Consider the following 18,579-nt stretch of genomic DNA (forward strand, 5'->3'; position numbering starts at 1 on the left):
CCGATGGCGCGATATGGCAGCCTGGCTTCTGTCAGTCTGCCCCAGTGCAGCTGTGGCTACAACTGTAGCTGCCTCCACCAGTGTGTGAATGTGAGAGTGAATGAATAGTGGCATTGTAAAGCGCTTTGGGTGCCTTGAAAAGCGCTATATCAATCCACTCCATTATGATTGTTATTATTAGATTACTTACGAGTTTAATTTGTCAGCAACTTTCTGCCAGCCCTCTCTCCTTGCTTTTGCAGCCTTTGCAGTGTTCCCTTGCGTTCTGATTAAACTCTGAAACTCCTGAAATCCCTCACTCAAGAGTTCTTGCTCTGCTGCCGAAAAATACCGAGCGCGCTCCTTCGACATTTTCGCCGACCAATCAGAGGGTTGCTGATCAATGTTTCTACTATCGATGCGTAGCCCCTTTTACGACACCCAGTGATCTCACATTACTTCATCCAGCTGTACTAATCGTCAACAGCAGGTGTGTTCGGAGAACCGGATTAGCGAGCTCACGGTTAGCGTGATGATTTGGTCTTGGATGTGTCATTTGATCTTGGATGTAGTAAGCGACGTACGAAGAACGGGCCCCTGTTTCTGAGAGACTAATAACACCAGGATCCTTTCCTAGCTGACAGCTGGTAACTGTGCAGGGGCGGGTCTAGCAAAGTGTTGCCAGGGGGCCAGGTAGGGCATTAACAGGGAGAGGGGGGCACAAGGAAATACTTTTCTTTCTTATTATCATTTAAAATGTCTCACTTTTATTAAATAATTATCTGAATCTTACAACCAAAGTTTTTATCAGATGTAAAATGTATAGAAATCATACATATACCAACAAGACTGTACATCACTGTCACAACAGCGTTTGTTTTCATTCAAAGGCTTTATGGCTTTAATACCTGGGGGGCCGGTCTCTAGTCAAAATGCCCAGGCTGATTTTTTTGTCCCAGTCCAGCCCTGGGCACGACACGCAGTGAGTTAATCTGAGCAGGTGCATTAAAAAATAAATGGCCGGGCCAGCGGTGCACATCGCAAATTAGCTCGCATACACACATTAGTTGTGCTGCTTCTTAATGACGGTATCTTAGCTAACAACCCCAACTACCAGATTCAACTTGTAATTGGCTAAAACTAACTTCGCCAACTGGTGAGAGGGACGTTGTTAGCTGGCAGTTTTTTCAAGCGATGTTGAAATTTCCACATTCCAACACTTCAAATGCTTCAGGAGCTCTCCGCTCAGCGCTGCAACTGTTAATATAGAGCGTTATTAAATTTATTGCTAATGCAATCATATGGCACATTGACTTCTGAGGAAATTTTAGATGGGACTCGTCATCAAAAAGGTTGCCGACCCCTGCTTTAAAATGTCACTGTATGTGTATGTGTGTTTGTGTTTTATGTGTATAGACTTTAAAAAATATATTACTGATGATATAACATTGTCCAGACATGCTCTGTAAGGACATGATGAGGAAGCAGTGACAGAAGAAGCTGTGTGAGGCAGCGGATCCCTCAGCAGCTGGATTACAAAGAGCACAGGTAACAATAACATCTGTACCAGGTGTTGCGTTCCAGAGGTATTCAAGTATAAAAACAATAATAAACACAATGTGTTGGTTCTATAACCTCTTTCAAGAGTTGCTAAGTGTGAATAATTAAATAATGGATTAATACAATAGCAGATTGTGCCTTGTTCTCCGATGGACAGCAGGTGGAGAGTGATAGATGGAGGAAGAGAGGCAAAGAGTGAGTCACAGGCAGAGCTTGGTTTATTTCTCACTGTTTTGTTGTCTTATGGTTCCAAGCGCTGTCACCAATCTTTGCATTTTATTATTATCTCATAACACTTAATCACACTTTAATCAGCTACCATCTCTCCTGTGGACTCTTTAATGTCTACAGGCTCAGATCAACACAGCCCTGCCCTCCTACACTATCAGCAGCAGGACCAGCAACTCTTCAACAGCAACATTGTACCCATCAGGTAAAACATGGGCTACATTTGCTTTGCATTGTCCCCACCTGGTGACAGTGATATAGTATGATGTGATTCCATATTTGATTCTTGGGTTGTTGTTATTTAGCCTGGTTCTATGTGCCCCTTTAACTTTCAAACATCTCTGCACAGCCCTGCTCTCGATCCTTTAGTAAAACCAAAACCTTTAGAAGTCTTTATTCAGGATTTTACTCCAGTAACTGGTACATCCTGCTCCAGTCTGAAGTCGCACAAAAAAAGACTCACAGAGATTATGAATGCACAAATCACACAAATGTGTTTTACTTTTCCAAGGTATATTGTTTTAATATAATTAAGGTGTAAAACTTGCCAAACATACTATATTTAATGAATTAAGTCACAATTATATTGCTATGCTTTATCTTAAAAAACAAACATCATTCTTGTAAAACTTGATATGCTATGCCTTTTCACTTTCTTTTGGTTGTCTTGTTAGCAGATCCACTGACACAAACAGTAAAAGCGAAAATGACAGAAATACTAAGTAAACACTAAAACTGCACATCTCATACAATAAGGCTTTGAAAGAATGGAATATTGACAAAACATAGGTGTGCATCACACAATGTTCCTGACACCTGTAAAAAAAGGAAGGCATAAAAGTTATTAGAAACGAACAGCTGGATTTGAAGATAACCCAAGGAAACGTCAGCTCACACAGGTTGTCTCACAAACTTTCGAGACAACCTGTGGCTACATCCAGGGTGACGATGCTTTAGTGGGCCACTAGTTTGCAGAAAGCACATTAACTAGGCAAAACAAAAAAAAGTGTTTTCACAAGTTTGTAAGCTCTGCAACTGAATCTTACCTCTTATTCTGATGGGTCTGTGTTCACAGAATGATGCAAAGTCTCCTTCAGCTGAAACACAGGATACACAATCCACAGTAAAAAGCAAGATCACATTCACGTAAATATTGTAAATCATTCTGTCAGTTATCTAGGTTTCAAGAAAATGTCACTAGTTCTAATGTCAAACTCCCGTGTACCATCTTAAATTAAAAAATGCCTCATAAGCTGAGGAGTTCATGTAAAATGTGGATTTTCTGAAAAGTTACATTAATTTAATACTCATATTTTAATTTTTCATAGTATAATTAGTCACGTGGACAGTTTAGAAACGTCTTCTATTTCACAATCAGGTTCAATTTAAGAGCTCGTAGTGCAGGCAGCCGAAGATATAGAACCCATAACTTTTGTCACAGTTCGGCTGTGTGGCAGGCATGATTTATCGACACATGAGAAGATAAAAATGGGATTTTTTTTCTTACTCTCTGCAAGAAGCCTACTATGTCTAGCTTGTCTGCTTTGGTGGGAGAGCCGCCCTGACCATCACAGATGCTCTCAGACCCAGGAAGTGACTGTCTGTTGGAATCCAGTCCAGGTTTCAGAGTCTTCCAGCCTTTCCAATCAGAAATGTGGCTACTCTGTATGTCAGCTGCCGTGAGCAAGGGTAGCAAAGAGCACTGAGTGGCTACTGTCCTGTTGGGCATTGGTTTAGATGATGGTGTGGGGACTGTTCCAGGTAGAAAGACTTTAAGTTGAGAGCAGAGGAGAGACTGTTCATCCAGCAATCTGTGCATCTTCTACTCCAAAACACAGAATCAGAAAACATAAAGTTAAAAAAAACAAAAATATATCGGCCTGCCGATCTGTCTCAGGAGATGAATTTTGTTACCATTTTCAAGCTTTCATCATACTCATAGGCCAGTTCTTTTAACTGCCTCTCCAGCTCACCAGCCTCTCGTTTTACTGCACGCCTCAGCTCTTCGATGTCCCGAATCTTCTCTCTAAACACGCACAACACACACACATTTATTGTTGGGTGCATGAAACTGTATGGTAATTATCACCATGCCAATGCTCGAAGCTGGTTATCATGTGGACCAAAAACAATTAAGTGTTTTCCAAGTGTACACTCATAGTTACACTGCAATGGATGCATCTGGGGCAATTCAGGGTTCAGTATATTGGCCAAGGATCCAGAAAATGCTCCAATAAATAAATATTGGTGATCATTTAAAACTGCTAAATTACTACCTATGCTAATGAATTCCCAGGGTCTATAACTTGAAAAAATAGTATGAAGATAAAATATATGACATATTCCATAAGCAAAAAGAACAATCTGATTCTGAGGTGGGCAGACGGTCAGAACGTTATTAGCACCTCACTCACTGATTCTATGATAAAGCTGCACGTCTACTGCATTCTCGTAAAACAGAGAAATTCCAAGAGAGTGACACAACAGCAGAACCGTAACTACCATGTGTGGGAAAAGCTTTTAGGACCTCACTTTTTTGCAAGATCTGGGACCCAGACTAATGTTTTTGTCAGATTTGACTTGTGATTCTATACGTGCAGTTTTTATATTAAATTAAGGTTAAAAATGAATACTTTAAAGAACAAAATATATTTAATTCCTAGACGCGGTTCAAGTGGACTGCTAACTGATAAAACCTGTTTCTGAAAGGACTTTGGTTGTGCCTGTAGCCAGAACACACTAGAAATGTATAAACTATTGTTTGTACCTGTCCTGGTCAGAGAGACAACTGAACACAGCAGCCTGGTCTTCAGAGAGTTGCTCCTCCATGTTACTTAGCACAGACCAAAACTGCTGCAGACACAGCAACATCTCCTCCAGCTCATCCAGAGAGTACTATAGAGAACAAAGACACAGTTATCATTAAAAAAAGAAAACACCTATCTGTCGAAGACATTTCTCCGATAAGCTTCTTCAGTTCTAACAACAGACGGTGGAAAGTCCCAGGTGTTTAGGCCCTAGTGAGACTTGTCACTAAAGAGGGTTTTCGACCTACTATTGATCATAGTCTCATCACATGAGCCATGGAAACTGTATTCCCTGGATACTATGGAAAAAAATGGTTCACCAGTGGTTTGAAGAGCACAAAAACAGGTTTTAGGTGTTGACTTGGCCTCCAAATGATCCAGTCTCAGTCCAATCAAGCAAATGTGGGCCTCCATGGATAAGACTTCTTTGGCAGTAGTTGGGACCAAGAAGTCTGATCCAGCAAAGAGGCCCCACCTTGTAAGCTGCAGAATTTGAAGAATTTCTTGCTAACATCTCGCTGCCAGATACCACAACACTCCTTCACACAGCTTAAGGTTGGTTTGTTTTATAATACACATTATACTTTTGATGGATATGTTATCAAATATGTTACTAAATATTAATTATAGTCTGTTAGTAATAATCCAGTTGCACAAGTGACACAACAGAGAGCATTATTTCTTAACAAGATAGAAGTATATATTGATGTTTTCATGGCTCAAGTGTCTCTTTAATTCAGTTCAATTCAATTTTATTTATATAGCGCCAAATCACAACATAAGTCGCCTCAAGGCGCTTCATAGATACAGAGAAAAAACCCAACAATCATATGACCCCCTATGAGCAAGCACTTTGGCAACAGTGGGAAGGAAAAACTCCCTTTTAACAGGAAGAAACCTCCGGCAGAACCAGGCTCAGGGAGGGGCAGCCATCTGCTGCGACCGGTTGGGGTGAGAGAAGGAAGACAGGATAAAAGACATGCTGTGGAAGAGAGACAGAGGTTAATAACAGATATGATTCAATGCAGAGATGTCTATTAATACATAGTGAGTGAGAAAGGTGACTGGAAAGGAAAAACTCAATGCATCATGGGAATCCCCCGGCAGCCTACGTCTATTGCAGCATAACTAAGGGAGGATTCAGGGTCACCTGGTCCAGCCCTAACTATATGCTTTAGCAAAAAGGAAAGTTTGAAGCCTAATCTTAAAAGTAGAGATAGTGTCTGTCTCCCGAATCCAAACTGGAAGCTCGTTCCACAGAAGAGGGGCCTGAAAACTGAAGGCTCTCCCTCCCATTCTACTTTTAAATACTCTAGGAACAACAAGTAGGCCTGCAGAGCGAGAGCGAAGTGCTCTAATAGGGTGATATGGTACTACAAGGTCATTAAGATAAGATGGGGCCTGATTATTTAAGACCTTGTATGTGAGGAGCAGGATTTTGAATTCAATTCTGGATTTAACAGGAAGCCAATGAAGGGAAGCCAAAACAGGAGAAATATGCTCTCTCTTTCTAGTCCCTGTCAGTACTCTTGCTGCAGCATTTTGGATTAGCTGAAGGCTTTTCAGTGAGTTTTTTGGACATCCTGATAATAATGAATTACAGTAGTCCAGCCTGGAAGTAATAAATGCATGAACTAGTTTTTCAGCGTCACTCGGAGACAGGATATTTCTAATTTTAGAGATGTTGCACAAATGGAAGAACACAGTCTTACATATTTGTTTAATATGTGCATTGAAGGACATGTCCTGGTCAAAAATGACTCCAAGGTTCCTCACAGCGTTACTGGAGGCCAAGGTAATGCCATCCAGAGTAAGAATCTGGTTACATACCATATTTCTAAGCTTTTCAGGGCCGAGTACAATAACCTCAGTTTTATCTGAATTACGAAGCAGAAAGTTAGCGGCCATCCAGGTCTTTATGTCTTTACTGGTATTGGCCAGAGGGGCCGATGGCGCGATATGGCAGCCTCGCTTCTGTCAGTCTGCCCCAGGGACGCTGTGGCTACAACTGTAGCTGTCTCCACCAGTGTATGAATGTGAGAGTGAATGAATAGTGGTATTGTAAAGCGCTTTGGGTGCCTTGAAAAGCGCTATATAAATCCAATCCATTATTATTGTTATTATTTAAGACATTCCTGCAGTTTAACTAATTGGTGTGTGTTATCTGGCTTCATGGACAGATAGAGCTGGGTGTCATCAGCATAGCAGTGAAAATGTATGCTATGTCTTCTAATGATGCTGCCTAAGGGAAGCATGTATAATGTAAACAGAATTGGTCCTAGCACTGAACCCTGTGGAACTCCATAATTAACCTCAGTGTGTGAAGAGGACTCTCCATTTACATGAACAAACTGGAGTCTATTAGATAGATATGATACAAACCACTGCAGTGCAGTACCTGTAATACCTACAGCATGTTCTAATCGCTCTAATAGGATATTATGGTCAACAGTATCGAACGCTGCACTAAGGTCTAGCAGGACAAGCACAGAGATGAGTCCACTGTCAGAGGCCATAAGAAGATCATTTGTAACCTTCACTAAAGCTGTTTCTGTGCTGTGATGAGCTCTGAAACCTGACTGAAACTCTTCAAATAAACCTCTGCAGATGATCTGTTAGCTGTTTGACAACTACTCTTTCAAGGATGTTTGATATGAAAGGAAGGTTGGAGATTGGCCTATAATTAGCTAAGACTGCTGGGTCTAGAGATGGCTTTTTGAGTAAAGGTTTAACTACAGCCAGCTTGAAGGCCTGTGGTACATAGCTGATCATTAGAGATAGGTTGATCATATTTAAGATCGAAGAATTAATTAATGGCAGGACTTCTTTGAGCAGTTTTGTAGGAATGGGGTCTAAAAGACACGTTGATGGTTTGGAGGAAGTAATTATTGAAGTTAGTTATACTTTAGTGTTGTATTTTTCATACTTTGGATTTCTCTGTCTTTGGCTACACTACGGTTGGTAGAAAAAGCTTTTCTTGTGTAATAGCTAGCTAATTACTCACTGATGTATACACAGTAGACCTTTCCAGGACTGGACTTCTAATCTGGCATACCGAGCAGTTGCCCAGTGGGCCGATGCAAACTTGTGGGCAGAGATTACAGATTAGATTCATGCAGATTAATAGCATGCTCTGTGGTCAAATGGTTCTGCATGTGGGGTCATTACTAAAAAACATATTACAAAGAACACTTTTGTTAAAAGTAAAGCAATATGTTACTCAATTACTCCAAGGAGAAAGTAATTTAATATACTACTCATTACATAACTTTTAATGTTACCCACTTAAATAGCTGAAACAAACTGTCTCAGGACCTCAAATTGGCTTAGTAAGCTCAGTGACCCCTGACCTACATACACAGGTGAATCCAATAATGACAAAGAGTATTTAAGGGGGTCAATTGTAATTTTCCCTCGTCTTTTAATTTTCTCTGAAGAGTAGCAACACAGGGGTCTCAAAACAACTCTGAAACGACCTGAAGACAAAGATTGTTCATCATCATGGTTTAGGGCCAGTGTTGGTCAAGTTACTTGAAAAAAGTAATCAGTAACTAATTACTGATTACTTCCCCAAAAAAGTAATCCCGTTACTTTACTGATTACTTATTTTCAAAAGTAATTAATTACTTAGTTACTTAGTTACTTTTTAAAAACACGATTTACAACCTGAAGAGGTGATAAAGCGATAGATCTTTCAGCCCAATTCTACTTTTTCTACATAATCCATCATACAAAATGTAGTTAAAAGGAAAAGTCTCTTTTTTTTAACTTGTTTTATCAGTTTTAATCTTTTAACTTTATGCATCAAGCAAAAATTTAATTATATGCAACGTTCTCTGACTTGAATAAATTAGTTTAACATTTAAACCTATTTTCTGCACATTCCAGCACATAAAATAAAATATTTTTTGTGTTTACACTCAGTCTTTCAAATAGATGCAAGTAAAACACAGCAGAAAATAAATAAAGTCAAAGACTCAGCGGTCCTGTTGCTCTATTTTCACCTGTAAAGCAGGAGTGGGGCAGGCGGAGGTTTACCCTGGTGCAGGTGTGCCGCGGTCAGTTGAAGAATCCGCGAGTTTCTCTGAGTTTCCCATTACGTCGTAGCTACTCGGTGCTTGTTTGGAAGTTTAGGGGTTTTTTTCGCTGTAAAAAGAAGTTTTCTTCCCACGCACGATGGACACTAATGTTTTTGTCACTTTTTATGGAATCAAACTCAAAGTCAGGTCAGTACTTCCACGCTTTAAACGCTGCACGCTCATACTCTCTCCCACAATCGATATGTGATCCATTGTTGATCTGCACACAGCTGTTGTCACTAACGGCGCACTCGCTTACGTCACTGTCGTGAGACATTCTCGCAAAAAATCACGGTTTTAGTAACGCAGTAATGCAGCGTTCCTACGGGAAAGTAACGGTAATCTAATTACAGTTTTTGCAATACTAAGCCCTTACTTTACTCGTTACTTGAAAAAAGTAATCAGGTTACAGTAACGCGTTACAAGTAACGCGTTACTGCCCATCTCTGTTTAGGGCAGCGGTTCCCAAACTTTTTTTGCTGGGCCCCCCTTTGTTTTACAAGAAAAATGTTCGCGCCCCCCTGCGTGCACGCACGCACTAACACATCCTCCAACCACACACGCCCATATTTTGCTCCATTGTGGTTTATTTCACACCTCAAACATTTAGTAAATAATTAAGCAAATACAAGTAATCTGCAATAAATTACAGGTAGTAAGAAAATAAACTACTAACTCTTTTACGCTACGTCCGCACCTACATGGGTATTTTTGAACACGCAGCTGTTTCGTCCACGTAAACGGCGTTTCGAATCACCGAAAACTGAGATTTTTTTTAAACTCCTTTTTTTTCGTTTATGTGTGGACGAGGAATACAGAGTTCGTCACGCAACGTCAAAGGTATGTGTCTTTTTTCACGTCACGCTGTGGCCACGTTATTGTTTACATGAGATGAATTGCAGGATGGCAGATAGAGACAAAATACTGTTAATCTGACTGTCTGCAGGTTTTACACGCAGTTACTGTCCCTCCATTTACAAAGGCAGAGGCGTCACGGTGTCATTATTTTACTGTAGCTGTTTTTTTTTCCTGTGTAATAATATTCAACATTGCATCAATACATTATTCAAAAAATGCCTCTCTGTGCAAAATGGGTTCAAAAACATAAACAACTGTGGGATCCTGTTTGTCCGTGATTTGAAGAGCCCAGCGCTGCTCCCGACGAAGGGAAAACCAATCCTGCAGGGAGACCTACCTCGGCACTTGTGCAGGTGAAGCCAAAGGGCAGATTTGCTTCACCATATTTTCTAGTCTTTGGCTTAGAATGAAGTTGGTTTGGAAACATATTCAGCGATGCTTCATCTCCTGCTTTGCGTTTCTGTGGGCGCCCCGTGCTAGCAGTGTACAAGCATTTTGTTACCCCCCCCCCCCCCCCAGCCTTTTCATACCGCGCCCCCCCTAGGGGGCGGGCCCCACACTTTGGGAAGGTCTGGTTTAGGGGAAGGATACAGAAAGCTGTCTCAGAGGTTTAAGCCGTCTGTTTCCACAGTTAGGAACATATTGAGACAATGGAAGACCACAGGCTCAGTTCAAGTTAAGGCTCAAAGTGGCAGACCATGAAAAATCTCGGATAGACAGAAGCGACGAATGGTGAGAGCAGTCAGAATCAACCCACAGACCAGCACCAAAGACCTACAACATCATCTTGCAGCAGATGGAGTCACTGTGCAGCGTTCAACCATTCGGCGCACTTTACACAAGGAGATGCTGTATGTGAGAGTGATGCAGAGGAAGCCTTTTCTCCGCCCACAGCACAAACAGAGACACTTGAGGTTTGCTAAAGCACATTTGGACAAGCCAGCTTCATTCTGGAGTAAGGTGCTGTGGACTGATGAAACTAACATTGAGTTATTTGGGCATAACAAGGGGCGTTATGCATGGAGGAAAAAGAACACAGCAGTCCAAGAAAAACACCTGCTGCCTCCAGTAAAATATGGTGGTGGTTCCATCATGCTGTGGGGCTGTGTGGCCAGTGCAGGGACTGGGAATCCCTTCATAGTTGAGGGACACATGGATTCCACTCAGTATCAGCAGATTCTGGAGAATCAGTGACAAAGCTGAAGCTGCGCCGGGGCTGGATCTTTCAACAAGACTACGACCCGAGACACTGCTCAAAATCCACTAAGGCATTCATGTAGAGGAACAAGTACAACGTTCATCTCAGTCCCCAGACCTGAATATTATTGAAAATCTGTGGTGTGAGTTAAAGAGAGCTGTTGATGCTCGGAAGCCATCAAACCTGAATGAACTAGAGATGTTGTGTAAAGAGGAATGGTCCAAAATACCTTCAACCACAATCCAGACTCCCATTGGAACCTACAGGAAGTGTTTAGAGGCTGGAATTTCTGCAAAAGGCGGATCTACTAAATATTGATTTCATTTCTTTTTTTGTGGAGCCCAAATTTATGCACCTGCCTGATTTTGTTAAAGCAATTATTGCGCACTTTCTGTAAATCCAATAAACTTCATTTCACTTCTCAAATATCACTGTGTGTGTCTCCTATATGATATATTTAACTGACATTTTTTATTGTAACAACCAACGATTTATATAAGAAAATAATGACTATTAACAAGGTTGCCCAAACTTTTGCATCCCACTGTATAATCTTTATCTCAATATTTGGATCTATAATTTTATAATTTTGCTCTCCAATGCGTCCATCAGAGTGTGAATGTGTGAATGTTTTTAGATTGCACTTGAGTATAGAAGTGTTTGTATGAGTAGGTGTGAATAGGTGAATGAGGCATGTTGTATACAGTGTTTTGAGTCCTCAGAGAGAGTAGAAAAGCGCTATATAAGAATCAGTCCATTTATATAAGAATCAGTCCATTTACATGAGTCCAACACCACAAAGCAAAAGTGAAAACCAGCAAAACGATATTTCAAACCAATTATCACAGTGATTTTTCTTTAGAAACATAAGCAGGTAGAAACAGAAGCTGCAGCAGGACCTCTCATGAGTTTGGTCAGCTTTCACACAGCTTTCAGCTTCCATCACTCTGGACTTTTGGCTAGCTTAGTGTTTGCATGCCATCTTGCTATCTTAGCATTAGCATGCTGTCTGTGCAGATGCTTGCAAAAAGCCAAAGTGATGTTAGCAGCATAATGCAGCTGTTTCTGTCCTGGAGGCAGCTTCCGCTTTACCATCGCTCACATCCTTTTGTGCAATAAAAATAAAAGTTGTCCATATACACTAGCATTTTCCTCCTCTGACAAATGAAGTCAAATCACCTAGTTGTAGTGTAACCAATAAGCAAGATTGATGGGCAAACAGCCTAACAATTCCAAGGAACTGTGCTTCTGGAACCGGTTCTTGATTTCCATCCCTAATAAACAGCGCTGGACTGGTTATCCGGCATACCGGGGATTTTCCCAGTGGGCCGACGTACTTTTAGGCCAATGAGTTGAATGCATTGGGACAATGAAAGATGTGCAACATCGGGCGCTGACAGTAGCCCACTTGTTCATTTTCATTAATGACACTTTTTTGCCCAATCAAATCTCATAACGCAACCGGGCGCTCCCCTATCTTCGCTGTGTGCTCACGCACCTTTTAGAACAGATTATTGTGTGGAAGATTATTGTTAGATTATTGTGTGGAAGAATGGCCGAAAAGGTGGAGCTCAAAAGCTAAATAAAAAAAGAAGAAACTAACAATAAATGTAGCAAAGTGTTTCAAATTAATGACATTAGCTTTTGGTGATGTTGCACTGTCAACAGTAGTACCAACAACAACTAGTAACCAGCCCTCACAGTCACAGGAGGCTGCTGTTTTTAGCACCAGATGTGGAGAAGTGTAGGAGGAGTAGAGATGGCACGATACCACTTTTTTATGTCCGATACCGATACCGATATCATAAATTTGGATATCTGCCGATACCGATATGAATCCGATATAGTGTTTTTTAATCAACAAAACAGTTTTTTAAATATCTTGCTGCATTTTGTATAGGTTCATACTCAAGTTTAAAACAACAACTACACTAAAGCTATTCTGTTATACCTGTATGCAAAAAAAAATATTTCATAGTTCAGCAATACTGATCAATCTAATAAACTTAAACCTACACCATCCTCCCTATTCTGGTATTTTAAAGAGTACTTAGCATAAATATTAAGCAGCCTAACTAATAGGGTTCCAACTCCCAGCAACAACAAAAATAAATAAATAAAAAATAGGGAACCACCCCTCACGCTCCACCTCATGATGCTTAATCGACGTAATCAACCTTAATTTGATGCAGTGTGAAAAAAAAAATGCACAGAAATCAATTATTTTTCAAGAAATATTAAATAGATTCAACATCTTTCTTCAACAAAATTGCAGACTGCACAGATGGTACCTTCCCAAAGGAAAAAGTACTATAGCTTACTAGGGTATATATATTAGACTTAATAGTTACTATATACAGTAATTGACTTCTATTCATTTTACATCAAATTAAAACTTTGGGTGTCAGATAATTATTTATTAAAAGCTCGACATTTTAAATGAGAATAAGAAAGAAAAGTATGTCTTTGTGCCCCCTTTTCCCTGTTAATGCCCTATCGGCCCCCCTGGCTAAACTTTGCTAGATCCGCCCCTGCACAGTTACCAGCCGTCAGCTACGTAGAAAAAGATCCTGGTGTAGAAAGTAATATTAAATACATTCTAACAACAGCTGATCAAGCTTAAACGTGCTGCTGTTGTTCAGCCACTGGTTTCCTCTTTCTGGTGCAAAGTGGGCCAAAAACAAACAAGAGAGACGGACTCACGACAGAAAAGCCGATCAGCTGATCATTAAGCAGTTTCATGATTGAAGTAGCAGCCGGAGAGCGAGAGGCAGTCGCTTGTTAAGCTTAACGCAGGAATGCTTTACAAACATTCAGAGATGGACTTACACACTTGCTTTACTTCTCTCGGGATAATTTTGTCGGAGATGAAATGCCGGGTTGCTAGCGAAGCTCCACATGCTATCCAGACCACCGACAGGTCCGGCATGCCACAGCCGCTCTATCACGTGATGCATACTGCTCCGACGTGCTAACGTTCTGAGGTGAGTTACGGCGTGTTGCAAGTTTTCTGAGGTGCTTTCGTGATATTTAATGGATCGGATTACATTTTTTATTTTTCTCCGATATCCGATTCAGTAATTTAGGTCAGTATCGGACCCCAGCCCCACAAGCACTGACAGCAGCCCATTCTTGCCCAATCAAATCTCTTAATGCAACCTTCCCTGCTCCTACCTACCCTGTGTGCCTTATTGAAAAGTTTCATGTGGAAGAACTGGTTGATACAGGCAAACTCACAGTCATAAGAACCTTCTGTTGGTAGTACCAGCTGTGGGGAAGTGCTGGATGAGGGACAGCAGTCCCAATAACTTTAGTCCTCGGGCCCTAAAAGTTCAGAATGGAACTCAAATTCTAAACTACTTTCATCAGACACTGCCTATCGGCCTTGTTCTGAACCTGAAAAACTGTAAGACTATAGACGTAAAATAAAACCAAACCTTACTCACTGTGGTGCTTGAATATATGTAGTCAAGCAACTGAAGTTATACGTAAAAGGGTGTGAATTTTATATGAGGGTATCAACATAAATCTATTTGGCTAAATACACAAAATTAAGTAAGGATACTGGACAGTGTGGTATTACTCACAGGACTGTTTCCGAAAGTGGGTTCCTTGTTGTTACTCTTGTGAATACAGCAGGTATGGTCACAGGAGCAGCAGCATGCCATGGTGTCTTGCTGATTGCCCTCCCAAAGTTGCTTCTGAGTTTCATTTCCATTTCTGTTCATGTCTTCTTCCTGCTCATCCGGCCACAATCCTGTATCTACAGATACTGACTCTGGCTTACAATTTATAGCCATCTCAGGGATAGTCTCCTGTGATTTCAAATTATTAGACAGGTGAAAGAAAGAAGGAGATGAAGAGAAGAGCTCTTGATGTGTTGGTCTTTGTGTCATTCCTGGGCAACTCATGGACAAATTTGTTTTGTTTGGAACAGCATGAAGAGCCCCATATGATAAATTCTTGGTCAGAGTATTGCGCTGAATTTGCAGGTCTGTCCATGACTGGACAGCACGAAAGGGGCTGGAGGTGTCCAAAGGTAGAATGATAGGGAGACGAGTGCTTTTTGACTCAGGAGTGTATGGAACATCCTTTCTGTGGACAATATGAGAAGACAGATATGACGGCATTTGAACTGAAACAGAACGATTTGATGGTCTGATATTCGGGATTGCAGACTGGGATATGGATGTCAGTGAGGAAGGTACATCCAAGGAGCCATTTGCAGCTCTTGAGATCTGGCCTCTGTCTGTGTTCGCTGAGTATGACATCGGTAAAGGGATGGCATTGCCTGTGGAAGAAAATGAATCTACAGGAAGATTTCCAGGAGTTCCATCTGAGATTTCAAAGCTTCCTGACGCTTCAGGGGTTGGATTGGACAACTGGATGGGTTCTGCCCAATAGACTCGCCCTTCAGTATCAAGCTGCTGAAAAAAGTCATCTAAATCTATATTCTCATTGTCAGAGTCATCTACTGAGGTTTCAAATACCAGATCTAAGTTCTCAATTGCAATGAGATTATTGGGTTTTACTTCATCTCCACTGTGTGCCTGTGCAACTTGATTGTGTAAGCGTATGTAACTCCCAGGTGATTCACTTTCTTTACCAGCAACGTGTTTTTGATAGAGTTTTCTAATATCGTTGTGTTTTGTCTTTGCTGACATGTCATCATGCACAGTAGAGGAGTTGACCAGTGTATCCATTTCTGACTGGCTTTCTACTTCAGAAGGTGAAGGTGCAGAACCTTCTGACAGATTAGCGGGAGTTTCTGTGTCTGAGATGTAAACGACAGCTTCTTGAGAAAGTTGGGGACCGTGTCCCTCACTTTCTTCCTGTTGTTTTTCATTCCTCTGAAATTTTTCCAACAGTATATCATTCATCTTGGCATTTGTACCATTTTGGATCTGACAGGATAGAGCAAGATCATTGTTATCATTGTGAGAATGCTGTCTGTTCTCTGGGGGTAAGACTGCACTATGCTGTCCAGAGACAACTTGCTCTGACTGGTCTGAAATTTCTCCTGAAGCTGGGTCTATGAGGTCATTTTGATGATGTGATTGTGATGACACATCAGGCTGACAAACTGGGATGTAAAGTTTATAAGAAAGGGAGGAAGGTGTGGGAAAACCTTCCTCTAATTTTGAGAAGTCCAAAACAGGTGGTGCTGATGGATTAGCTTTGTCCAAATGAAAAGAGAGCAAAGGGAGACTTTCATCCTCTTCCTTTTGTGTATCAGCAGTTGGCTTTGAAAAACTTATTCCATCAGAATCTAGAAAAAAAGATTTGTTTTTGTTGCTTTCGGGAGTTTGTGAGATTAACTTGAGTAATTTGGGAGAGACCAAAGTGGGTGGAGAACAGATCTCTCTGTTAGCAGAGTGAGGTAAAGGAGGAGAAGTGGGATGCTGAGACGATATAGGACCAGAAGAAAAACTTTGTATTGAAGCGGGTGGAGACTGATCCGGATTTGGTGCTGTTTCAGTGTTTGCAATTTGCAGGTCACAACTTGAGAGAGGCAGTGAGGCAGAAGCTATGGAAGAGCTCGAGTCTATAGTAGAATCTGGTGAAGGGCAGGGTGAGGAAGGGAGATATTTATTAAAACCACAAGAGGTCATTGTTGAGGCAGGGATGGGAGATTTGTCAGTATGAGGAGAAAAAGCAGAAGACTCTGGTTTCTCACTGTCCTGATTGTCACCACTCATTTCTGAAAACCCTGAGCGAGCCTGAAATCAAACAGGAAATACAGTCAAACATCTGAACATTCAAATGCTCTAAATATCCTAAATAGCAACTTAGTATACTCTACGATCTAGTGTCAGTGTTATGAATTAGGGTAGTGCGCTGCATTTCAATAAACTTGACAGACTGTGAGAAAAGTGAGACTGCATTGACAAGAGAAGAGACCTTGATGATTTCAGATCCTGGTGATGCCAAATGAGGGACCAGTGGTATAAAGGGTTCTTCTAGAAAGCCACTGCTGTCTGACTGGCAGCTGTTGGTCCGCATTACACCTCTCACTGCTCAAACAAATGAAGGAGGAATGAGAAGACAAAGAGAAAGAGGACATGGAATTATATCCACAACTTATCAAAGTCTCTGGTATTTGTCTCAACGCTGGAATTTAAAAAGTTTTAAAAACATGTTGTGGGAAATCTGTTTTTTATTCCAAACTTTCTAGAGGTCTATTGTTCCCAGGCCAGCTAATAAAAACAATCTCTCCAGCATGTCCAGTGCCTGCCCCAGGATCAGACACCCTTCAGAGAAAGACATTTGCATACATAGTCTCATTCTTTCCATCAGCTCCCACAGCTCAGGGTCATAGGATGAACCGAGATCAGTCAACTCTTGCTAGTTGAATTGCTGCGATAATTGTATGGAGCTGAATATAATGGATTTAATTGTTTTTAACCCTTGTTCATTGTAGCTTTTTGTGTGTTTTTTGTGTGCACTGTTTTTTATAAGATTGTGACCTCACAAACTTTGAGTTTTTTGCAGGTTTCCTCCAGATTGGTCGAATCCATGTATATCCATGATATTTGGTACTTTGAACATATGTGCATGTCAAAACCCCCGGTCCCCAACAGCTTTTCCCTTGCAGCAAATGACAGCAGCAACATTATTCTCTTGTTCCTTGTGGAGAGACCCTTAGCTTTGCTTGGCCTTGTGTCTGTGAGCTGGTTTCTTGCTAGTAGTTCTTGTGCTTAACTTACTCATTGTGTATATACACAGATCACTGAAACGTAAGAGCTGAACTGCTTTTTTGCTCTGAACACTTGTTCTCCTGTTGTTCATCTAGGGAGTTAGGTTTAGCATATGCCTTCAGTTTGTTTAGTTTTTTGCTTGTTTTTTTGTCACATAGGAATAAGGTAGCACAGCTCCTTGAAAGATAGCCGCTTTTGATTGTTGTTTTGGCATTGGTTCATCCTGGAGTCAGTTACTGGTATTGCTTGTGACCAAGTATGTATTAATAAACAATGTCTTTGACAGAAAATTACTGGTTAGACTCCACCTGTTTTGTGACCACAGTAGGGACTCTCTTTGAAGTTTATACATTCCCAGTGATGTGCAAGATGTCCTACTTATCCTTGGTCTTTGCTTCCTTCCAGGAAGGCATTTTAGTGCGAATCAGGAGATTCTCAAAGTATTCCCTTCACTGCCCTACCTTATACACTCAACAAAAATATAAACGCAACACCTTTGTTACTGCTCCCATTCCCCATGGGATGGACGTAGAGACCTAAAATTCATTCCAGATACACAATATAACCATCCCTCCCAAACAGTGGTCACAAATCAGTCCAAATGTGTGGTAGTGGGCACATCTGCTATATTGAGATGATCCATCCCACCTCACAGGTGTGCCACATCAGGATGCTGATCTGACATCATGAGTAGTGCACAGGTGTACCTCAGACTGCCCACAACAAAAGGCCACCCTGGAATGTGCAGTTTTGTCTCACAGCAAAATGCCACAGATGCCACAAGCAATGAGGGAGCGTGCAATTGGCATGCTGACAGCAGGAATGTCAACCAGATCTGTCGCCCGTGCATTGAATGTTCATTTCTCAACCATAAGCCGTCTCCACAGGCGTTTCAGAGAATATGGCAGCACATCCAACCGGCCTCACAACCGCAGACCTCGTGTAACCACACCAGCCCAGGACCTCCACATCCAGCAGGTTATATTGTGTATCTGGAATGAATTTTAGGTCTCTACGTCCATCCCATGGGGAATGGGAGCAGTAACAAAGGTGTTGCGTTTATATTTTTGTTGAGTGTATAAATGCCCTTAAGCTAAACATAATGTTTATTATAGACAAACTGAAAGAATCACAAAGGTTCAATAATAAAGACGAGACTCTGTACTCTCAGG

At 41.1% G+C, this 18,579-nt stretch overlaps 1 protein-coding gene across 2 annotated transcripts in view; it reads right to left on the reverse strand.

Moving 5' to 3' along the window:
• Positions 1-2,288: 2,288 nt before the first annotated feature.
• Positions 2,289-18,579, reverse strand: part of itprid1 (ITPR interacting domain containing 1) — a 38,308-nt gene continuing 22,017 nt past the window's right edge. Inside the window, exons 11-17 of one of the 2 annotated variants that reach the window (XM_085250120.1) lie at positions 16,611-16,723; positions 14,297-16,429; positions 4,535-4,662; positions 3,682-3,793; positions 3,275-3,589; positions 2,814-2,864; positions 2,289-2,583 (exon numbers count right to left, since the gene is read on the reverse strand). In XM_085250120.1, the coding sequence (XP_085106246.1) occupies positions 2,817-2,864; positions 3,275-3,589; positions 3,682-3,793; positions 4,535-4,662; positions 14,297-16,429; positions 16,611-16,723 (2,849 nt within the window). In that variant the 3' untranslated portion in view covers positions 2,289-2,583; positions 2,814-2,816. Of the gene's footprint in view, positions 2,584-2,813; positions 2,865-3,274; positions 3,590-3,681; positions 3,794-4,534; positions 5,557-14,296; positions 16,430-16,610; positions 16,724-18,579 lie in introns of those variants that run through there. The other variant, XM_085250121.1, reaches the window with a different exon arrangement.

The sequence above is a fragment of the Mchenga conophoros genome, linkage group LG16 (genome assembly GCF_057382185.1).
Source record: "Mchenga conophoros isolate Kocher_MC1m ecotype Shallow Benthic linkage group LG16, M_conophoros_male_GT1.1, whole genome shotgun sequence".
NCBI classification, from domain to species: Eukaryota; Metazoa; Chordata; class Actinopteri; order Cichliformes; family Cichlidae; genus Mchenga; species Mchenga conophoros.